The sequence below is a fragment of the Oncorhynchus mykiss genome, chromosome 11, assembly GCF_013265735.2.
Source record: "Oncorhynchus mykiss isolate Arlee chromosome 11, USDA_OmykA_1.1, whole genome shotgun sequence".
In the NCBI taxonomy this organism is placed as follows: Eukaryota; Metazoa; Chordata; class Actinopteri; order Salmoniformes; family Salmonidae; genus Oncorhynchus; species Oncorhynchus mykiss.
Window position 1 is genome coordinate 3927963 of NC_048575.1, and position 19216 is coordinate 3947178.

The 19216-nt window shown below is 51.5% G+C and overlaps 1 protein-coding gene across 4 annotated transcripts in view; it reads left to right on the forward strand.

Annotated features, from left to right (window-relative positions):
• Window positions 1-19216, forward strand: part of stau2 (staufen double-stranded RNA binding protein 2) — a 277260-nt gene that overhangs the window by 244089 nt on the left and 13955 nt on the right. For all 4 annotated transcript variants that reach the window (XR_005034534.1, XM_036934668.1, XM_036934669.1 and 1 more), the window contains exon 15: window positions 16056-16121. Coding sequence is in view for 3 of the 4 variants with exons in the window: in XM_036934668.1 (XP_036790563.1) it covers window positions 16056-16121 (66 nt within the window). In the remaining variant the exon portion in view is untranslated. The remainder of the gene's footprint in view (window positions 1-16055; window positions 16122-19216) is intronic.

The window sequence follows — 19216 nt, forward strand, 5'->3', positions numbered from 1 at the left end:
CTCTATCCATCCATCCATCCCTCCCTCTCTCTATCCATCCCTCCATCCCTCTCTCCATCCATCCCTCCCTCTCTCTCTCCATCCCTCCATCCATCCCTCCCTCTCTCTATCCATCCCTTCCTCTCTCTCTCCATCCCTCCATCCATCCCTCCCTCTCTCTATCCATCCCTCCATCTCTCTCTCCATCCCTCCATCCATCCCTCCCTCTCTCCATCCATCCATCCCTCCATCCATCCCTTCCTCTCTCCATCCCTCCATCCATCCCTCCCTCTCTCCATCCATCCATCCCTCCATCCATCCCTCCCTCTCTCCATCCATCCATCCCTCCCTTTCTCCATCCATCCCTCCCTCTCTCCATCCATCCATCCATCCCTCCTGCAGGCCAATAGGTGCTCCCAGGGGAGTGCTCTGTGTTTGGCTAAGCAGCTGAAGGAAGTGAGAGCTCCATCAGGGTGACCATTAGAGTTGTCCAGGCCAGGATAAATGACCAGGACTCCGTGTCCCAGTCCCAAATAGCATCCTATCCTCTATGTATTGCACTACTTTTGACCAGGGCCCCATAGGGAATAGGGTGCCATTTGGGATACAACCCAGGGCCCCGTCTGTCTGTCTGTCTGTCCGTCAGCCTGTCTGTCTGCCTGCCTGTCTGTCTGTCTATCTGCCTGTCTGTCTGCCTGTCTGTCTGCTTGTCTGTCTGTCTGCCTGTCTGTCAGCCTGTCTGTCTGTCTGCTTGTCTGCCTGCCTGTCTGTCTGCCTGTCTGTCTGTCTGCCTGCCTGTCTGTCTGCCTGTCTATCTGCCTGTCTGTCTGCCTGTCTGTCTGCTTGTCTGTCTGTCTGCCTGTCTGTCAGCCTGTCTGTCTGTCTGCTTGTCTGCCTGCCTGTCTGTCTGCCTGTCTGTCTGTCTGCTTGTCTGCCTGCCTGCCTGTCTGTCTGCTTGTCTGTCTGCCTGCCTGTCTGCCTGTCGGTATGCCTGTCTGTCAGCCTGTCTGTCTGTATGCTTGTCTGTCTGCCTGTCTGTCTGCTTGTCTGCCTGTCTGTCTGTCTGCTTGTCTGCCTGTCTGTCTGTCTGCTTGTCTGTCTGTCTGCTTGTCTGCCTGTCTGCCTGTCTGTCTGTCTGTCTGTCTGCCTGCCTGTCTGTCTGCCTGTCTGTCAGCCGCGGCTGATGGTGGATCCCTGGACCATGACACATTCCTCTGCTGTTTGCCTAGTCTGGTCTGCCCAGGCTTTGAACTGAGCAGCGAGCAGGCAGACGAATGAATGAATGAACCAGCGTGTGAAGTATTCCTGGTGTGGCTGAAATATGTCTGTGGAGGAGATGAGAAGAGGGCCGATGGGCCCGGCTGGTGGTGAAAGCTGGTTTGTTATCTAAAGAGGGGGAAGAGAGAAGGAGAAGATTAGAGACGAAGATTACATCCCTCCTTGTCTCCTTCCCTCCCTTCCCTCCCTCCTGAGGTGATGGGTCCTCAGGAAGAGATCTTCAGAGACGGTGGAGGGTGTGTGATGGCCTGTCGCCCCCCCTCTCTCCTTCCCTCCCTCTCTCCTTCCATCCCTCCTTCTCTCCTTCCCTCATCTCTCCTTCCCTCATCTCTCCTTTCCTCCCTCTCTCCTTCCCTCCCTCTCTCCTTCCATCCCTCCCTCTCTCCTTCCATCCCTCCCTCTCTCCTTCCCTCCCTCTCTCCTTCCATCCCTCCCTCTCTCCTTCCCTCCTTCCCTCATCTCTCCTTCCCTCCCTCTCTCCTTACATCCCTCCTTGTCTCCTTCCCTCCTTCTCTCCTTCCCTTCTTCTCTCCTTCCCTCCCTCTCTCCTTCCTTCCTTCCCTCTCTCCTTCCTTCCCTCCATCTCTCCTTCCTTCCTTCCCTCTCTCCTTCCTTTCCTCCCTCCCTCTCTCCTTCCTTCCCTCTCTCCTTCCTTTCCTCCCTCCCTCTCTCCTTCCTTCCCTCTCTCCTTCCTTCCCTCCCTCTCTCCTTCCTTCCCTCCCTCTCTCCTTCCTTCCCTCCCGCTCTCCTTCCTTCCCTCTCTCCTTCCCTCCCTCTCTCCTTCCATCCCTCCTTCTCTCCTTCCCTGCCTCTCTCCTTCCTTCCCTCCCGCTCTCCTTCCCTCCCTCTCTCCTTCCTTCCCTCTCTCCTTCCATCCCTCCTTCTCTACTTTCTTCCCTCCCTCTCTCCTTCCATCCCTCCCTCTCTCCTTTCCTCCCTCTCTCCTTCCTTCCCTCCATCTCTCCTTCCCTTCCTCTCTCCTTCCTTCCCTCCCTCTCTCCTTCCATCCCTCCCTCTCTCCTTCCCTCCCTCTCTCCTTCCTTCCCTCTCTCCTTCCTTCCCTCCCTCTCTACTTCCCTCCCTCTCTCCTTCCCTTCCTCTCTCCTTCCTTCCCCCCTCTCTCCTTCCCTCCCTCTCTACTTCCCTCCCTCTCTCCTTCCCTTCCCCTCTCCTTCCCTTCCTCTCTCTCTCCTTCCCTTCCCCTCTCCTTCCCTTCCTCTCTCCTTCCTTCCTTCCCTCCTCTCTCCTTCCTTCCCTCCCTCTCTCCTTCCCTCCCTTCCCTCCCTCTCTCCTTCCCTCCCTCTCTCCTTACCTTCCTTCCCTCCCTCTCTCCTTCCCTCTTTCTCTCCTTCCCTCCCTCTCTCCTTCCATCCCTCCCTCTCTCCTTTCCTCCCTCTCTCCTTCCTTCCCTCCATCTCTCCTTCCCTTCCTCTCTCCTTCCTTCCCTCCCTCTCTCCTTCCATCCCTCCCTCTCTCCTTCCCTCCCTCTCTCCTTCCTTCCCTCTCTCCTTCCTTCCCTCCCTCTCTACTTCCCTCCCTCTCTCCTTCCCTTCCTCTCTCCTTCCTTCCCCCCTCTCTCCTTCCCTCCCTCTCTACTTCCCTCCCTCTCTCCTTCCCTTCCCCTCTCCTTCCCTTCCTCTCTCTCTCCTTCCCTTCCCCTCTCCTTCCCTTCCTCTCTCCTTCCTTCCTTCCCTCCTCTCTCCTTCCTTCCCTCCCTCTCTCCTTCCCTCCCTTCCCTCCCTCTCTCCTTCCCTCCCTCTCTCCTTACCTTCCTTCCCTCCCTCTCTCCTTCCCTCCCTCTCTCCTTACCTTCCTTCCCTCCCTCTCTCCTTCCCTCTTTCTCTCCTTCCTTCCCTCTCTCCTTCTCTCCCTCGCTCCTTCTCTTTGTATTTTAGCCTCTCTCTCTCTGACAAAGATGGAGCACTTCCACATCGCTGTCTGTCTTTTCAGACTAAACACACTCCTCTGGTGTTGATGCGCCAGTCCAGCCGGCACACACACACACACACACACACACACACACCTACGCACACACACACACACACCTGCGCACACACACACACACAGGCCTACGCATGCACTGTGTGTGTGTGTGTGCGTGTGCGTGCGCTTACTCGACTGCGTACTTACATGCGTGCCCCTGAGTGTGTGCGCCATGTGCCTTTGGGTGCATGCGTAGGCCTGTGTGTGTGTGTGTGTGTGTGTGTGTGTGTGTGTGTGTGTGTGTGTGTGTGTGTGTGTGTGTGTGTGTGTGTGTGTGTGTGTGTCAGGGATGGGTTCTGGCCGTATATCACCATAGCCCTCCATCCTCCTAATATATGGTTGTTTGTCCAGGACCCACTAGGGAGATGTAGATGTAGCAGATGGGTTCTGGCTGTTTACTTAGGGACAACCCCCTCCTATTGGGTTCTGGCTGTTTACTTAGGGGACAACCCTCTCCTATTGGGTTCTGGCTGTTTACTTAGGGGACAACCCCCTCCTATTGGGTTCTGGCTGTTTACTTAGGGGACAACACCCTCCTATTGGGTTCTGGCTGTTTACTTAGGGGACAAACCCCTCCTATTGGGTTCTGGCTGTTTACTTAGGGACAACCCCCTCCTATTGGGTTCTGGCTGCTTACTTAGGGGACAACCCCCTCCTATTGGGTTCTGGCTGTTTACTTAGGGGACAACCCCCTCCTATTGGGTTCTGGCTGTTTACTTAGGGGACAACCCCCTCCTATTGGGTTCTGGCTGTTTACTTAGGGGACAAACCCCTCCTATTGGGTTCTGGCTGTTTACTTAGGGACAACCCCCTCCTATTGGGTTCTGGCTGTTTACTTAGGGGACAACCCCCTCCTATTGGGTTCTGGCTGTTTACTTAGGGGACAACCCCCTCCTATTGGGTTCTGGCTGTTTACTTAGGGGACAACCCCCTCCTATTGGGTTCTGGCTGTTTACTTAGGGGACAAACCCCTCCTATTGGGTTCTGGCTGTTTACTTAGGGGACAACCCCCTCCTATTGGGTTCTGGCTGTTTACTTAGGGGACAACCCCCTCCTATTGGGTTCTGGCTGTTTACTTAGGGGACAAACCCCTCCTATTGGGTTCTGGCTGTTTACTTAGGGACAACCCCCTCCTATTGGGTTCTGGCTGTTTACTTAGGGGACAACCCCATCCTATTGGGTTCTGGCTGTTTACTTAGGGGACAACCCCCTCCTATTGGGTTCTGGCTGTTTACTTAGGGACAAACCCCTCCTATTGGGTTCTGGCTGTTTACTTAGGGACAACCCCCTCCTATTGGGTTCTGGCTGTTTACTTAGGGACAACCCCTCCTATTGGGTTCTGGCTGTTTACTTATGGACAACCCCTCCTATTGGGTTCTGGCTGTTTACTTAGGGGACAACCCCCTCCTATTGGGTTCTGGCTGTTTACTTAGGGACAACCCCCTCCTATTGGGTTCTGGCTGTTTACTTAGGGGACAACCCCCTCCTATTAGATTCTGGCTGTTTACTTAGGGGACAACCCCCTCCTATTGGGTTCTGGCTGTTTACTTAGGGGACAAACCCCTCCTATTGGGTTCTGGCTGTTTACTTAGGGACAACCCCCTCCTATTGGGTTCTGGCTGTTTACTTAGGGGACAACCCCCTCCTATTGGGTTCTGGCTGTTTACTTAGGGGACAAACCCCTCCTATTGGGTTCTGGCTGTTTACTTAGGGACAACCCCCTCCTATTGGGTTCTGGCTGTTTACTTAGGGACAACCCCTCCTATTGGGTTCTGGCTGTTTACTTAGGGGACAACCCCCTCCTATTGGGTTCTGGCTGTTTACTTAGGGGACAACCCCCTCCTATTGGGTTCTGGCTGTTTACTTAGGGGACAACCCCCTCCTATTGGGTTCTGGCTGTTTACTTAGGGGACAAACCCCTCCTATTGGGTTCTGGCTGTTTACTTAGGGACAACCCCCTCCTATTGGGTTCTGGCTGTTTACTTAGGGACAACCCCTCCTATTGGGTTCTGGCTGTTTACTTAGGGACAACCCCTCCTATTGGGTTCTGGCTGTTTACTTAGGGACAACCCCTCCTATTGGGTTCTGGCTGTTTACTTAGGGGACAACCCCCTCCTATTGGGTTCTGGCTGTTTACTTAGGGGACAACCCCTCCTATTGGGTTCTGGCTGTTTACTTAGGGGACAACCCCCTCCTATTGGGTTCTGGCTGTTTACTTAGGGACAACCCCTCCTATTGGGTTCTGGCTGTTTACTTAGGGACAACCCCTCCTATTGGGTTCTGGCTGTTTACTTAGGGGACAACACCCTCCTATTGGGTTCTGGCTGTTTACTTAGGGACAAACCCCTCCTGATGTACTGGGCTGTCCGCACCACCCTCTGTAGTGCTATGCGGTCGAGGGTGGTGCATTTGCCATACCAAGCGGTGAAGCAGCCAGTCAAGATGCTCTCGATGGTGCAGCTGTAGAACTTTTTGAGGATCCGAGGGCCCATGCCAAATCTTTTCAATCTCCTGAGGGGGAAGAGGGGTGCCTTCTTCCTGACTGTGTGTGTGTTTAGACCATGCTAATTCTTTAGTAATGTGGACACGGAGGAACATGAAGCTCTCGACCCGCTCCACTACAGCCCTGTCGATGTGAACGGGGGCGTGGCTCGGCCCTCCGTTTCCTGTAGTCCACGATCAGGTCCTTTGTCTTGCTGACATTAAGGGAGAGCCTCTGCCAAGTCTCTGACCTCCTCCCTATAGGCTGTCTCATCGCCATTGGTGATCAGGCCTACCATCGTCATTTCGTCAGCAAACTTGATGGCGTTGGGAGTCGTGTGTGTCCACGTAGTAATGGGTGAACAGGAAGTACAGGAGGGGACTAAACACACACCCCTGAGGGGCCCCCGAGTTGAGGGTCAGCTCGGCAGACATGTTGTTGCCTACCCTCAACACCTGGGGGGGGGGGGGTGGTCCAGGATCCAGTTACAGAAGAAGAGGTTCAGTCCCAGGTTCCCCAGCTTGGAGGGGACTATGGTGTTGAACGCTGATATGTAGTCTATAAACATCATTCTCACGTAGTTATTTCCCCTCTTGTCCAGGTGTGAGAGGGCAGTGTGAGGTGCAATAGAGATGGTATCATCTGTGGATCAGTTGGGGGCGGTATGTGAATAGGAGTGGGTACAGGGTGTCTGGGATGATGGTGGTGATGTGTGTCTTTACCAGCCTTTTCAAAGCACTTCATAATACTGATGTGCTGGCCATAGTTGTTTAGGCAGGTTGCTTTGGAGTTCTTGGGAACAGGGACAATGGAACATTTTGAGATTACATTTTGTTGGGATTACAGTTGGAAACATATAGGGATTACAGTTTGCTGGGATTACAGTTGGAAACATGTAGGGATTACAGTTTGCTGGGATTACAGTTGGAAACATATAGGGATTACAGTTTGCTGGGATTACAGTTGGAAACATGTAGGGATTACAGTTTGTTGGGATTACAGTTGGAAACATATAGGGATTACAGTTTGTTGGGATTACAGTTGGAAACATATAGGGATTACAGTTTGCTGGGATTACAGTTGGAAACATGTAGGGATTACAGTTTGTTGGGATTACAGTTGGAAACATATAGGGATTACAGTTTGTTGGGATTACAGCTGGAAACATGTAGGGATGACAGTTTGTTGGATTACAGTTGAAACATGTAGGGATGACAGTTTGTTGGGATACAGTTGGAAACATGTAGGGATTACAGTTTGTTGGGATTACAGTTGGAAACATGTAGGGATTACAGTTTGTTGGGATTACAGTTTGTTGGGATTACAGTTGGAAACATGTAGGGATTACAGTTTGTTGGGATTACAGTTGGAAACATGTAGGGATTACAGATTGTTGGGATTATAGTTGGAAACATATATGGATTACAGAGAGAGAGAGAAAGAGACAAGAGAGAGGGGGGAGAGAGAGAGAGAGAGGGGGGTGAGAGAGAGAGAGAGAGAGTTCTTCAGATCTCACTTTTCACTCTAATATATACAGAGTCTGTCTGTGTTTTTGGGGATTCCCTCACTCATTTTTCTCTCTCTCGCTTTTTCCCAACCACCTTTCTCTGCGACGATGGTAGTGTAGGTATGGGGGTAGGAATTTGGGGGTTTAGGGGTGGTTTTGGGGCAGGGGTTTAGGTCTAGGTTTGGGGTGTGGGGGTTTAGGGGGTATGGTAGGGGTGGTGATGTGGGGGCTGCCCAGTGGGACCTGGTACTGTCATCTCAGCAGATTTATTTAATCTCCCTCTCTCTCCTTCCCTCTCCCTTCCTCCTCCTCTTAGGAGACAGAGAGAGGGAGGAGATAGAAGGTGGGGGGTACATCTGGACCTCATCTCAAGAGTCTGTCAGGGATCTGCAGCCTGGTAGGATCAGATCGGTCCAGTTTGGCCTGGTTAAACTCAGCTCAGTCGAGTCCAGTTTGGCCCACTTAGTCCTACATTGATGTATCAGGTGTCTAGAGAATGTCTGGTTGTTTCAGGTGTCAGATCAGATGTCCACTGTCCAGACAGAGAATGTCTGGTTGTGTCCAAGACACCTGATGGCCAGAATAGTTCATTACAGACAGCTGATGGCCAGAATAGTTCATTACAGATAGCTGATGTCCAGAATAGTTCATTACCGATAGCTGATGGCCAGAATAGTTCATTACAGACAGCTGATGGCCAGAATAGTTCATTACAGATAGCTGATGGCCAGAATAGTTCATTACAGACAGCTGATGGCCAGAATAGTTCATTACAGACAGCTGATGGCCAGAATAGTTCATTACAGATAGCTGATGGCCAGAATAGTTCATTACAGACAGCTGATGGCCAGAATAGTTCATTACAGATAGCTGATGGCCAGAATAGTTCATTACAGACAGCTGATGGCCAGAATAGTTCATTACAGATAGCTGATGGCCAGAATAGTTCATTACAGACAGCTGATGGCCAGAATAGTTCATTACAGATAGCTGATGGCCAGAATAGTTAATTACAGATAGCTGATGGCCAGAATAGTTCATTACAGACAGCTGATGGCCAGAATAGTTAATTACAGACAGCTGATGGCCAGAATAGTTCATTACAGAGAGCTGATGGCCAGAATAGTTCATTACAGACAGCTGATGGCCAGAATAGTTCATTACAGATAGCTGATGGCCAGAATAGTTCATTACAGACAGCTGATGGCCAGAATAGTTCATTACAGACAGCTGATGGCCAGAATAGTTCATTACAGATAGCTGATGGCCAGAATAGTTCATTACAGACAGCTGATGGCCAGAATAGTTCATTACAGACAGCTGATGGCCAGAATAGTTCATTACAGATAGCTGATGGCCAGAATAGTTCATTACAGACAGCTGATGGCCAGAATAGTTCATTACAGATAGCTGATGGCCAGAATAGTTCATTACAGACAGCTGATGGCCAGAATAGTTCATTACAGATAGCTGATGGCCAGAATAGTTCATTACAGACAGCTGATGGCCAGAATAGTTCATTACAGATAGCTGATGGCCAGAATAGTTAATTACAGATAGCTGATGGCCAGAATAGTTCATTACAGACAGCTGATGGCCAGAATAGTTAATTACAGACAGCTGATGGCCAGAATAGTTCATTACAGAGAGCTGATGGCCAGAATAGTTCATTACAGACAGCTGATGGCCAGAATAGTTCATTACAGATAGCTGATGGCCAGAATAGTTCATTACAGACAGCTGATGGCCAGAATAGTTCATTACAGACAGCTGATGGCCAGAATAGTTCATTACAGATAGCTGATGGCCAGAATAGTTCATTACAGACAGCTGATGGCCAGAATAGTTCATTACAGATAGCTGATGGCCAGAATAGTTAATTACAGATAGCTGATGGCCAGAATAGTTCATTACAGACAGCTGATGGCCAGAATAGTTCATTACAGACAGCTGATGGCCAGAATAGTTCATTACAGAGAGCTGATGGCCAGAATAGTTCATTACAGACAGCTGATGGCCAGAATAGTTCATTACAGAGAGCTGATGGCCAGAATAGTTCATTACAGACAGCTGATGGCCAGAATAGTTCATTACAGACAGCTGATGGCCAGAATAGTTCATTACAGAGAGCTGATGGCCAGAATAGTTCATTACAGATAGCTGATGGCCAGAATAGTTCATTACAGACAGCTGATGGCCAGAATAGTTAATTACAGACAGCTGATGGCCAGAATAGTTCATTACAGACAGCTGATGGCCAGAATAGTTCATTACAGAGAGCTGATGGCCAGAATAGTTCATTACAGATAGCTGATGGCCAGAATAGTTCATTACAGACAGCTGATGGCCAGAATAGTTAATTACAGACAGCTGATGGCCAGAATAGTTCATTACAGACAGCTGATGGCCAGAATAGTTCATTACAGACAGCTGATGGCCAGAATAGTTCATTACAGATAGCTGATGGCCAGAATAGTTAATTACAGACAGCTGATGGCCAGAATAGTTCATTACAGACAGCTGATGGCCAGAATAGTTCATTACAGACAGCTGATGGCCAGAATAGTTCATTACAGAGAGCTGATGGCCAGAATAGTTCATTACAGATAGCTGATGGCCAGAATAGTTCATTACAGAGAGCTCTGCACGGCTGTCATCTCATTCTGTGTGTTTGTGATTTTAAAAGGGATTCTGGATTCATGGTAATAGAATGAGCGTTGGTTAAGTACCCCCAGATAGCATTCCATCGATGGGAAAATAAATCAACGTTATTTTATTGCGACACTAAATGTGTTTTTATTTTTTATTTGAGTTGTGTCCAGATGGCTGACATCGGTGGATCATGATGTCATGTAGTGTATTTCTGTCAATAGATTTGGTAAATGGAACTTGACCCAAACAATGGAAATGCCATGGAAACGTGTGTGTGTGTGTGTGTCCTGTTGCCATTGGGTTTCTCAGACTAAGTGTTAGTGTTAGAAGGGAGAAGGGTTAGTGTCCTGTTGCCATTGGGTTTCTCAGACTAAGTGTTAGTGTTAGAAGGGAGAAGGGTTAGTGTCCTGTTGCCATTGGGTTTCTCAGACTAAGTGTTAGTGTTAGAAGGGAGAAGGGTTAGTGTCCTGTTGCCATTGGGTTTCTCAGACTAAGTGTTAGTGTTAGAAGGGAGAAGGGTTAGTGTCCTGTTGCCATTGGGTTTCTCAGACTAAGTGTTAGTGTTAGAAGGGAGAAGGGTTAGTGTCCTGTTGCCATTGAGTTTCTCAGACTAAGTGTTAGTGTTAGAAGGGAGAAGGGTTAGTGTCCTGTTGCCATTGGGTTTCTCAGACTAAGTGTTAGTGTTAGAAGGGAGAAGGGTTAGTGTCCTGTTGCCATTGGGTTTCTCAGACTAAGTGTTAGTGTTAGAAGGGAGAAGGGTTAGTGTCCTGTTGCCATTGGGTTTCTCAGACTAAGTGTTAGTGTTAGAAGGGAGAAGGGTTAGTGTCCTGTTGCCATTGGGTTTCTCAGACTAAGTGTTAGTGTTAGAAGGGAGAAGGGTTAGTGTCCTGTTGCCATTGGGTTTCTCAGACTAAGTGTTAGTGTTAGAAGGGAGAAGGGTTAGTGTCCTGTTGCCATTGGGTTTCTCAGACTAAGTGTTAGTGTTAGAAGGGAGAAGGGTTAGTGTCCTGTTGCCATTGGGTTTCTCAGACTAAGTGTTATTGTTAGAAGGGAGAAGGGTTAGTGTCCTGGTGCCATTGGGTTTCTCAGACTAAGTGTTAGTGTTAGAAGGGAGAAGGGTTAGTGTCCTGTTGCCATTGGGTTTCTCAGACTAAGTGTTATTTGAAAAGCAGCTGAAGGGTGACATTCAGTCCCTCCCTGTCTCTCTCCCTCCCTGTCTCTCTCCATCCCTGTCTCTCTCCCTGCCTGTCTCTCTCCCTCCCTGTCTTTCTCCCTGCCTGTCTCTCTCCCTCCCTGTCTCTCTCCCTCCCTGTCTCTCTCCCTCTCTGTCTCTCTCCCTGCCTGTCTCTCTCCCTCCCTGTCTCTCTCCCTGCCTGTCTCTCTCCCGCACTGTCTCCGTCCCTCCCTGTGTCTCTCCCTCCCTGTCTCTCTCCCTCCCTGTCTCTCTCCCTCCCTGTCTCTCTCCCTCCCTCCCTGTCTCTCTCCCTCCCAGTCTCTCTCCCTCCCTGTCTCTCCCTCCCTCCCTGTCTCTCTCCCTGCCTGTCTCTCTCCCTCCCTGTCTCGCTCCCTCCCTGTCTCTCTCCCTCCCTCCCTGTCTCTCTCTCTGCCTGTCTCTCTCCCTACCTGTCTCTCTCCCTCCCTGTCTCTCTCCCTCCCTATCTCTCTCCCTGCCTATCTCTCTCCCTGCCTGTCTCTCTCCCTGCCTGTCTCTCTTCCTCTCTGTCTCTCTCCCTCCCAGTCTCTCTCTCTGCCTGTCTCTCTCCCTACCTGTCTCTCTCCCTCCCTGTCTCTCTCCCTGCCTGTCTCTCTCCCTCCCTCCCTGTCTCTCTCCCTGCCTGTCTCTCTCCCTGCCTGTCTCTCTTCCTCTCTGTCTCTCTCCCTGCCTGTCTCTCTCTCTGCCTGTCTCTCTCCCTACCTGTCTCTCTCCCTCCCTGTCTCTCTCCCTGCCTGTCTCTCTCCCTCCCTCCCTGTCTCTCTCCCTGCCTGTCTCTCTCCCTGCCTGTCTCTCTTCCTCTCTGTCTCTCTCCCTGCCTGTCTCTCTTCCTGCCTGTCTCTCTCCCTCCCTGTCTCACTAGGTCATCTGTTCTTCTCTCCCTGCCTGTCTCTCTCCCTGCCTGTCTCTCTCCCTCCCTGTCTCACTAGGTCATCTGTTCTTCTCTCCCTCCCTGTCTCTCTCCCTCTCTGTCTCACTAGGTCATCTGTTCTTCTCTCCCTCCCTGCCTCTCTCCCTCCCTGTCTCTCTCCCTCCCTGTCTCTCTCCCTGCCTGTCTCTCTCCCTGCCTGTCTCTCTTCCTCCCTCTCTCTCTCCCTGCCTGTCTCTCTCCCTGCCTGTCTCTCTCCCTGCCTGTCTCATTAGGTCATCTGTTCTTCTCTCCCTGCCTGTCTCACTAGGTCATCTGTTCTTCTCTCCCTGCCTCTCTCTCTCCCTGCCTGTCTCTCTCCCTCCCTGTCTCACTAGGTCATCTGTTCTTCTCTCCCTCCCTGCCTCTCTCCCTCCCTGTCTCTCTCCCTCCCTGTCTCTCTCCCTGCCTGTCTCTCTCCCTGCCTGTCTCTCTTCCTCTCTGTCTCTCTCCCTCCCAGTCTCTCTCTCTGCCTGTCTCTCTCCCTACATGTCTCTCTCCCTCCCTGTCTCTCTCCCTGCCTGTCTCTCTCCCTCCCTGTCTCTCTCCCTCCCTGTCTCCCTCCCTCCCTCCCTGTCTCTCTCCCTGCCTGTCTCTCTCCCTGCCTGTCTCTCTTCCTCCCTGTCTCTCTCCCTGCCTGTCTCTCTCCCTCCCTGTCTCTCTCCCTCTCTGTCTCACTAGGTCATCTGTTCTTCTCTCCCTCCCTGCCTCTCTCCCTCCCTGTCTCTCTCCCTCCCTGTCTCTCTCCCTGCCTGTCTCTCTCCCTGCCTGTCTCTCTTCCTCCCTCTCTCTCTCCCTGCCTGTCTCTCTCCCTGCCTGTCTCTCTCCCTGCCTGTCTCACTAGGTCATCTGTTCTTCTCTCCCTGCCTCTCTCTCTCCCTGCCTGTCTCTCTCCCTCCCTGTCTCACTAGGTCATCTGTTCTTCTCTCCCTCCCTGCCTCTCTCCCTCCCTGTCTCTCTCCCTCCCTGTCTCTCTCCCTGCCTGTCTCTCTCCCTGCCTGTCTCTCTCCCTCCCTGTCTCTCTCCCTCCCTGTCTCTCTCCCTGCCTGTCTCTCTCCCGCACTGTCTCCGTCCCTCCCTGTGTCTCTCCCTCCCTGTCTCTCTCCCTCCCTGTCTCTCTCCCTCCCTGTCTCTCTCCCTCCCTCCCTGTCTCTCTCCCTACCAGTCTCTCTCCCTCCCTGTCTCTCCCTCCCTCCCTGTCTCTCTCCCTGCCTGTCTCTCTCCCTCCCTGTCTCGCTCCCTCCCTGTCTCTCTCCCTCCCTCCCTGTCTCTCTCTCTGCCTGTCTCTCTCCCTACCTGTCTCTCTCCCTCCCTGTCTCTCTCCCTCCCTATCTCTCTCCCTGCCTATCTCTCTCCCTGCCTGTCTCTCTCCCTGCCTGTCTCTCTTCCTCTCTGTCTCTCTCCCTCCCAGTCTCTCTCTCTGCCTGTCTCTCTCCCTACCTGTCTCTCTCCCTCCCTGTCTCTCTCCCTGCCTGTCTCTCTCCCTCCCTGTCTCTCTCCCTCCCTCCCTGTCTCTCTCCCTGCCTGTCTCTCTCCCTGCCTGTCTCTCTTCCTCTCTGTCTCTCTCCCTGCCTGTCTCTCTCCCTGCCTGTCTCTCTCCCTACCTGTCTCTCTCCCTCCCTGTCTCTCTCCCTCCCTGCCTGTCTCTCTCCCTCCCTGTCTCTCTCCCTCCCTGTCTCTCTCCCTCCCTGCCTGTCTCTCTCCCTCCCTGTCTCTCTCCCTCCCTGTCTCTCTCCCTTCCTGTCTCTCTCCCTGCCTGTCTCTCTTCCTGCCTGTCTCTCTCCCTCCCTGTCTCACTAGGTCATCTGTTCTTCTCTCCCTGCCTGTCTCTCTCCCTGCCTGTCTCTCTCCCTCCCTGTCTCACTAGGTCATCTGTTCTTCTCTCCCTCCCTGTCTCTCTCCCTCTCTGTCTCACTAGGTCATCTGTTCTTCTCTCCCTCCCTGCCTCTCTCCCTCCCTGTCTCTCTCCCTCCCTGTCTCTCTCCCTGCCTGTCTCTCTCCCTGCCTGTCTCTCTTCCTCCCTCTCTCTCTCCCTGCCTGTCTCTCTCCCTGCCTGTCTCTCTCCCTGCCTGTCTCATTAGGTCATCTGTTCTTCTCTCCCTGCCTGTCTCTCTCCCTGCCTGTCTCACTAGGTCATCTGTTCTTCTCTCCCTGCCTCTCTCTCTCCCTGCCTGTCTCTCTCCCTCCCTGTCTCACTAGGTCATCTGTTCTTCTCTCCCTCCCTGCCTCTCTCCCTCCCTGTCTCTCTCCCTCCCTGTCTCTCTCCCTGCCTGTCTCTCTCCCTGCCTGTCTCTCTTCCTCTCTGTCTCTCTCCCTCCCAGTCTCTCTCTCTGCCTGTCTCTCTCCCTACATGTCTCTCTCCCTCCCTGTCTCTCTCCCTGCCTGTCTCTCTCCCTCCCTGTCTCTCTCCCTCCCTGTCTCCCTCCCTCCCTCCCTGTCTCTCTCCCTGCCTGTCTCTCTCCCTGCCTGTCTCTCTTCCTCCCTGTCTCTCTCCCTGCCTGTCTCTCTCCCTCCCTGTCTCTCTCCCTCTCTGTCTCACTAGGTCATCTGTTCTTCTCTCCCTCCCTGCCTCTCTCCCTCCCTGTCTCTCTCCCTCCCTGTCTCTCTCCCTGCCTGTCTCTCTCCCTGCCTGTCTCTCTTCCTCCCTCTCTCTCTCCCTGCCTGTCTCTCTCCCTGCCTGTCTCTCTCCCTGCCTGTCTCACTAGGTCATCTGTTCTTCTCTCCCTGCCTCTCTCTCTCCCTGCCTGTCTCTCTCCCTCCCTGTCTCACTAGGTCATCTGTTCTTCTCTCCCTCCCTGCCTCTCTCCCTCCCTGTCTCTCTCCCTCCCTGTCTCTCTCCCTGCCTGTCTCTCTCCCTGCCTGTCTCTCTTCCTCTCTGTCTCTCTCCCTCCCAGTCTCTCTCTCTGCCTGTCTCTCTCCCTACATGTCTCTCTCCCTCCCTGTCTCTCTCCCTGCCTGTCTCTCTCCCTCCCTGTCTCTCTCCCTCCCTGTCTCTCTCCCTCCCTCCCTGTCTCTCTCCCTGCCTGTCTCTCTCCCTGCCTGTCTCTCTTCCTCCCTGTCTCTCTCCCTGCCTGTCTCTCTCCCTCCCTGTCTCTCTCCCTCCCTGTCTCTCTCCCTCCCTCCCTGTCTCTCTCCCTCCCTGCCTGTCTCTCTCCCTCCCTGTCTCTCCCTGTCTCACTAGGTCATCTGTTCTTCTCTCCCTGCCTGTCTCTCTCCCTGCCTGTCTCTCTCCCTCCCTGTCTCACTAGGTCATCTGTTCTTCTCTCCCTCCCTGTCTCTCTCCCTCCCTGTCTCACTAGGTAATCTGTTCTTCTCTCCCTCCCTGCCTCTCTCCCTCCCTGTCTCTCTCCCTCCCTGTCTCTCTCCCTGCCTGTCTCTCTCCCTGCCTGTCTCTCTTCCTCCCTCTCTCTCTCCCTGCCTGTCTCTCTCCCTGCCTGTCTCACTAGGTCATCTGTTCTTTTCTCCCTGCCTGTCTCTCTCCCTGCCTGTCTCTCTCCCTGCCTGTCTCACTTGGTCATCTGTTCTTCTCTCCCTGCCTCTCTCTCTCCCTGCATGTCTCTCTCCCTCCCTGTCTCACTAGGTCATCTGTTCTTCTCTCCCTCCCTGCCTCTCTCCCTCCCTGTCTCTCTCCCTCCCTGTCTCTCTTCCTGCCTGTCTCTCTGCCTGCCTGTCTCTCTTCCTCCCTATCTCTCTCCCTGCCTGTCTCTCTCCCTGCCTGTCTCTCTTCCTCCCTGTCTCTCTCCCTGCCTGTCTCTCTCCCTGCCTGTCTCTCTCCCTGCCTGTCTCACTAGGTCATCTGTTCTTCTCTCCCTGCCTGTCTCTCTCCCTGCCTGTCTCTCTCCCTCCCTGTCTCACTAGGTCATCTGTTCTTCTCTCCCTCCCTGTCTCACTAGGTCATCTGTTCTTCTCTCCCTCCCTGTCTCACTAGGTCATCTGTTCTTCTCTCCCTCCATGTCTCTCTCCTTCCATGCCTCTCTCCCTGCCTGTCTCTCTCCCTGCCTGTCTCTCTCCCTCCCTGTCTCACTAGGTCATCTGTTCTTCTCTCCCTCTGCAGGCTGCTCTAAGTGCCTTGAAACAGCTGTCGGAACAGGGACTGGACACGGTGGACTGCCCTATCAAGGTAAAACACAGAGCATCTGTAATGCCACATAGACACTAGTGGTCACCGATACCTTAAAAAAGAGGGGCCTCGCGATGGGCCTCGGGATCTCGTCACAGTATATTTGTGCATTCAAATTGCCATCGATAAAATGCAGTTGTGTTCGTTGTCTGTAGTTTAAGCCTGCCCACACCATAACCCCACCTCCACCATGGGGCACTCTGTTCACAACGGTGACATCAGCAAACCGCTCGCCCACACGACACACTTGGTCTGCGGTTGTGAAGCGGCTGGTTGGACGTACTGCCATATTCTATAAAACGATGTTGGAGGCGGTTTATGGTAGAGAAATGAACATTCAATTATCTGGCAACAGCCCTGGTGGACCTTCCTGCAGTCAGCATGCCAATTGGATGCTCCCTCTGAGACATCTGTGGCATTGTGTTGTGTGACAAAACTGCACATTTTAGAGTGGCCTTTTATTGTCCCCAGCACAAGGTGCACCTGTGTAATGATCATGCTGTTTAATCTACTTCTTGATATGCCACACCTGTCAGGTGGATGAATTATCTTGGCAAAGGTTTATAATGTAGAGAATAGGGTGCCATTATTTCTTTAGGCTCTGGTTTATAATGTAGAGAATAGGGTGCCATTATTTATTTAGGCTCTGGTTTATAATGTAGAGAATAGGGTGCCATTATTTCTTTAGGCTCTGGTTTATAATGTAGAGAATAGGATGCCATTATTTCTTTAGGCTCTGGTTTATAATGTAGAGAATAGGGTGCCATTATTTCTTTAGGCTCTGGTTTATAATGTAGAGAATAGGGTGCCATTATTTCTTTAGGCTCTGGTTTATAATGTAGAGAATAGGGTGCCTTTATTTCTTTAGGCTCTGGTTTATAATGTAGAGAATAGGATGCCATTATTTCTTTAGGCTCTGGTTTATAATGTAGAGAATAGGGTGCCATTATTTCTTTAGGCTCTGGTTTATAATTTTTATTTTACTAGGCAAGTCAGTTAAGAACAAATTCTTATTTTCAATGACGGCCTAGGAACAGTGGGTTAACTGCAGATTAACACTGGAGTGATAAATGATCAGATGGTCATGTGCAGGTAGAGATATTGGTGTGCAAAAGAGCAGAAAAGTAAATAAATATAAACAGTATGGGGATGAGGTAGGTGAAAATGGGTGGGCTATTTACCGATAGACTATGTACAGCTGCAGCGATCGGTTAGCTGCTCAGATAGCAGATGTTTGAAGTTGGTGAAGGAGATAAAAGTCTCCAACTTCAGTGATTTTTTTCAATTCGTTTGGGCCACACGGTACTGTTTCGGTTTTGTAAATTCACGTTTTTGATTCAGTGTTCAGTGCTTTCTTTAATTAAAATCATCATGAACACTTACCACGCTGCGCTTTGGTCCGATCCTTACTCCTCCTCCTCAGACGAAGAGGAGGAAATCCGTTACACCTGGTTTGGTGTTTATAGTGTTTTATTAGTGTGTGTCGATTACAGCAGGGAGAGAGAGAGACAGGGAGAAATGGAGAGAGAGAAGGACAGAGTGAGAGAGATATATGAAGAAAGAGAGAGAGACAGGGAGAAATGGAGAGAGAGTGAGAGATATATGAAGAAATAGAGAGTGATACAGGGAGAAATGGAGAGAGAGAAGGACAGAGAGTGAGAGAAATATATGAAGAAAGAAAGAGAGAGAGAAAGACATAGAGAGAGAGAGAGAGAGAGACAGAGATACAGGGAGAAAGAGAGAGAGTGAGAGAGAAAGACAAAGAGAGAGAGAGAGAAAGACATAGAGAGAGAGAGATAGAGAGAGAGATACAGGGAGAAAGAGAGAGAGAGAGAAAGACAAAGACAGAGACAGAGAGATGTATAGTAATATGAATTTCTCGATTCAATCTAACAGAATGGAGATTTGTCCTTTAAATGTCACAGCCTGTGTGTGTGTGTGTGTGTGTGTGGGTGGGTGGGTGCGTGTGTGTGGGTGTGGGTGTGGGTTTGGGTGTGTGGGTGGGTGCGTGCGTGCGTGCGTGCGTGGGTGTGGGTTTGGGTGGGTGGGTGGGTGGGTGCGTGCGTGTCCACTCCGCTCTGCATTTACATAGAACCCCCCTTTCCTCCCCATGCCCCTCCCCCGCACCGCTCCTCCCCATGCCCCGCCGCTGGCTGCCTAACGCTTTGCATGATGGTTATCTGTCTGTCACCACTACACCAGAGTCTGGTCATGGGCCACACACACAACCACTCCACTGTGGGAAGCACATGGTTCCTTCCACGGAACCTTCCGTGTCGCCCTCCAGGAACAGCGCCAGAAGGAATCAGGCGTTTGATTTTCATAGCGGGCACGGTTTTCTTTTTCACGGGACTTCCTATGTGGGCGTCCATGTGCGTGCAATGTCATTATATATATATTTTATAGTGAAGACATTAAATAACATTTTCTACTAATACCATTACACCATCCTCTACCATGTGGACACCCTATTACACCATCCTCTACCATGTGGACACCCCATTACACCATCCTCTGGACACCCTATTACACCATCCTCTACCATGTGGACACTCCATTACACCATCCTCTACCATGTGGACACCCCATTACACCATCCTCTACCATGTGGACACCCCATTACACCATCCTCTGGACACCCCATTACACCATCCTCTACCATGTGGACACCCCATTACACCATCCTCTGGACACCCTATTACACCATCCTCTACCATGTGGACACTCCATTACACCATCCTCTACCATGTGGACACCCCATTACACCATCCTCTACCATGTGGACACCCCATTACACCATCCTCTGGACACCCCATTACACCATCCTCTACCATGTGGACACCCCATTACACCATCTTCTACCATGTGGACACCCTATTACACCATCCTCTACCATGTGGACACCCTATTACACCATCTTCTACCATGTGGACACCCCATTACACCATCCTCTGGACACCCTATTACACCATCCTCTACCATGTGGACACCCCATTACACCATCCTCTGGACACCCTATTACACCATCCTCTACCATGTGGACACCCCATTACACCATCTTCTACCATGTGGACACCCCATTACACCATCCTCTG